We start from the raw sequence: 3,750 nt of genomic DNA on the forward strand, positions 1-3,750 counted from the left end.
GTCTCTAAAAGCACCATCTTCATCTACCTAGGTACTGAGTCCTCTGACGATCTCATCTGGATACAGTGCTAGTTGATTCCTAATTTTTATGTGGCAAGTATTGATTTGACATCTCTGTGTTACTGTATTCATACCCTTTTCTTTGGTCGATTTTGTTATGTCCTTTGTGCAGTTTATCACCAAATCAGAGATGAATATCTTCTAATTTTGTATCAACATGACACACATATGACGCTTCCAAATATCCATGCTTCTTATGCATCATTCGCGTGCTTCTTCACTGAACAGAGTTTGCGCCATTCTAGCCATGCTTCTATTTTTCTTTACTATTTGTGTTATCTTGAGATAGCATGAAATTAACACTATTTCCAAATACCACCAGTGCATGTTGGCTGCCATTACAGGTTGAAGAATCTACTGCCATAGCGAGACGATGACGATAAGATGGCTGGTGTGAGTAGCAGTGGTGATGGCAAGGACGTCAACGGGGAGCAGGGACATAGAATGTGATTGGCCTCTTGTTCGGGGGCGTTGCATCTATGGTGCTCCTAAACGGTGGGTGACATTGCTCAGATCGGCATCGTCTCTCATGCTTCCTGCCCTCGACGCCTCTGGTTCCTCGACGTCGCTGGCTCTACATAGTGGGAATGGCATGCTTCATTGTCACAGACGCGATGCTTCAGATTCTTTGTATTAAGTTTCAAACTACCTATGTATATGCTTCCTTCAGTTTAATATCTAATATGTGCTTCCATATCATATGTGGCATGTTTTTCAAGCATCTACATGTTTGCTTTGTTATTTACACAGGTGATGCTTCTGAACTATTTTGTTCATGCTTCGGCAATTGTCAAAGACATAAAATGCATCAGTATACATTTGACATGATATGTTTCCTGGAAAATACTCTGTGTGTTTTGTTTCTTACGATAGTATGTGGAACCGGTACTACATTTCTCATGCATCAAGCTAATAAAATTGCGCTTCGAAACGCAACCATACGTGCTTCATAGTCATAGCATAAAAGAAATAATGATAATGCTTGGAGAAAAATGTGACCATGAAGTATGAAGCATGCGTTGTACTGTTGGAAGCATATATTTAGCATATGATGGAAACAAACATGGAATACAAGGAAGCATCATGCACGTATGGAAAAACCTGTGATTATATGGACGAATATTGGAAGCATATATGGAAGCAGCGTATTATAGCAAGTTTACGAATATTATGGAAGCATATTTTCTAGCGCATTGAAACAAAATTTTGCATCAATTTGCTATTATTATATGTCTTCCCTTTGCTTGATTTTTGGGTGTGATTCACTTGAGGAACAAAATTACATGGAAACAAAGGTAGACCCACATCTAAATTCTGACTGACCGTGATTTCAGGGAGCAATTAATTCTGTGAAGCAGATTACAAGGAAACTACCAAGAAAAAGACCCACGCTCATACTAATCTAACGGTTGAAGCAATCTCATCCTACGGTGTTGGGCTGGTCTGATGCTAGGCTAGGGATCAGTAGTCTGATCCCTAGCGGTGCCCTATTGGTATATAGGTTGGACAGACATCCAATTGGACTTTGCAACACTAGCATGTTAATATCAGCAGTTAATGGTGACGTAACCAAGGGGGTGTAATGGGATACATAAAAGAATTTAGATTTTTTAGTGTAAACAATCCTGTTAGTTGGCACATTGCCAGTCTTAATGATGGTAGCACAATAGACGAGTAAATCAGCTTTCAAATGCAGTGATCAGATCAGTAACTAGGCAGAGAATAAGAAGGCTGGCATGCAATATGTTAAGACAGGGATATTCAGATAAAGCTGAAATCTGCGTACATATTGCCTAGTGCATAGTTTGTAGAATGCAGGTGTAACATTTAATCAGACACACTTACGAACTTGCTCCAAGAAACAGAGTTCATAAACCATTCCATGGACTTCGTTCTAATGAACATGACAGAAAAAAAGATAGATCAAAGAAGTGTCATCCTTACATGCTCTTCGACAACAGCATGAACAGTGGCATCAGTAAGAATTGGCCTCCCAATTATTGTTTGAGCTTGTGAGCCAAGCATGAGAACTCGATTTAAAACTAACTGCACCAAGTGATTCAAATGACAACAGCATCAACAGAATTACCAATGGAATGAGAAGCACAAGCAAGCAGAGATCTATGTTTGCTACTGGAATCATTACAAGAATTTTATCAACTAGTCACTGGTTCGCTGCAGTTGTTCCATCATCTTGGTTTGAAAAATGGTGGGTTTAAGAAAAGTATGATAAGGATGAGGAGTTGTGGCTTGTGACACTAATGCAACTAAAATAAGAAGGCCCCTAATGATAGTTCTACTCAACTTGTCAATCATAACAAGTCATGTTTTGAACAAGTCCATAACTCCATACACTTCACCAAGCCTAAAATTCAATTCTTGGTACATTATACAGCAACCTTTTAAGCAGCTTCCATGAGGGAAGATGAATATAAAAGTTAGAGTCATACTTAATTGAACGACTAATTTGAACCAATACTCTTAAGTTTCCAGTTCCCAACATAAATAGGTCAAATCAAGCGGACCAAAGTGCTACGGGATATCCCGAGATAACAATGGGCACACAATACCAAGACTAATCATGAATTGCATAAAATTCTCTTATCAGCTCAGATTTTGAGGTTTGACCATAGTGATGTAATCCATCAGCAAATGAACAGAAGATAGGCCTGCATACTACAACTTGAGAGCTTGTAATCACAGCGGCTACCCTATTAGTCTTGGTCATAGGTTGCAGCTTGAATTGAGGAAACAACATTCAATCGAAATAGTTCCGCGAATGTGCCACATTACCTTGTCATTCACATCGCAGAACTTGAGCCTCTCCGTGAAGATGGAGTCGCCATTGCTCACCTTGAACTGGTGCGAACCAATCTGCAGGAACAAGCAACGCGCACCCAGGTCACCAACCAGATCCACTCCCCGGCCCGACCGAAGCCGAACCGAAGCGCAAAACGGAACAAGATTCGGGCCTGACCTGGACGACGGCGAAGACGGGCTCGTAGGGCTTGAAGGGCTTCTCGTCGGCGCCGAGCGGGCCGACCACCTTGTACCCGATCTCGTTCGCCTCGGCCAGCTTCTCCTCCTCCGTCTTCCCGCTGGGCGGCTTCGCGGCGGGCGTCTCCTCGTCGCCCTCCCCCCACTCGTCCCCGCTCCCGTCCTCCTCGTCCTCGTAGTGCTCCTCGTCGTCCCCCTCATCGTCGGACGAGCGGGTCGCGAAGTGGCAGCGCGGGGGGGAGAGCCGGAGCGAGGCGGCGGCGGCGCGGGGGGCGAGGGGCCGGGGCAGGGAGGTCAGGGTCCGGGCCGCGATCGAGGCCGGCGCGAGGGGCTGCGGGGCGTGCGGGGCGAGGCCGCGCGTGAGGAGGCGGAGGAGGCATCGCCGCGTCGCCATGGCTACGGCGGCGGCGGCGGCGGCGGCGGTGGAGGGAGGAGACGAGGAGGGGAGGGGAGGGTAGAAATGGAAATGTTTATTTTGCCAAGCGGTTTTGACGAGGGTTTAAGGGGAGGGAGTGATACTGCCGGTGGGGCCTGCTCACTGTGGCCGCGGGGAAAACGGTTAAATGAGGCTCTACGTGATCCAGAGGCGAAGGCGTACTTTTGGTGGCGATAGGGATACGCTTTGAGACGAACGATTTGTAACATGACCGATTTGTCATTCGGTTTATGAAATTCCTGACCTAAGTTTTGAAA

General features: G+C 45.3%; 1 protein-coding gene across 1 annotated transcript in view; it reads right to left on the reverse strand.

Annotated features, from left to right (window-relative positions):
* Positions 1-3,511, reverse strand: part of LOC123067621 (50S ribosomal protein L21, mitochondrial) — a 5,478-nt gene extending 1,967 nt beyond the window's left edge. The window contains exons 1-3 of the mRNA XM_044490347.1: positions 3,038-3,511; positions 2,854-2,934; positions 2,005-2,106 (exon numbers count right to left, since the gene is read on the reverse strand). Coding sequence (XP_044346282.1) covers positions 2,005-2,106; positions 2,854-2,934; positions 3,038-3,451 — 597 coding nt within the window. The 5' untranslated portion in view covers positions 3,452-3,511. The remainder of the gene's footprint in view (positions 1-2,004; positions 2,107-2,853; positions 2,935-3,037) is intronic.
* Positions 3,512-3,750: the final 239 nt, after the last annotated feature.

Source organism: Triticum aestivum, chromosome 1A (assembly GCF_018294505.1).
Source record: "Triticum aestivum cultivar Chinese Spring chromosome 1A, IWGSC CS RefSeq v2.1, whole genome shotgun sequence".
Classification (NCBI taxonomy): domain Eukaryota; kingdom Viridiplantae; phylum Streptophyta; class Magnoliopsida; order Poales; family Poaceae; genus Triticum; species Triticum aestivum.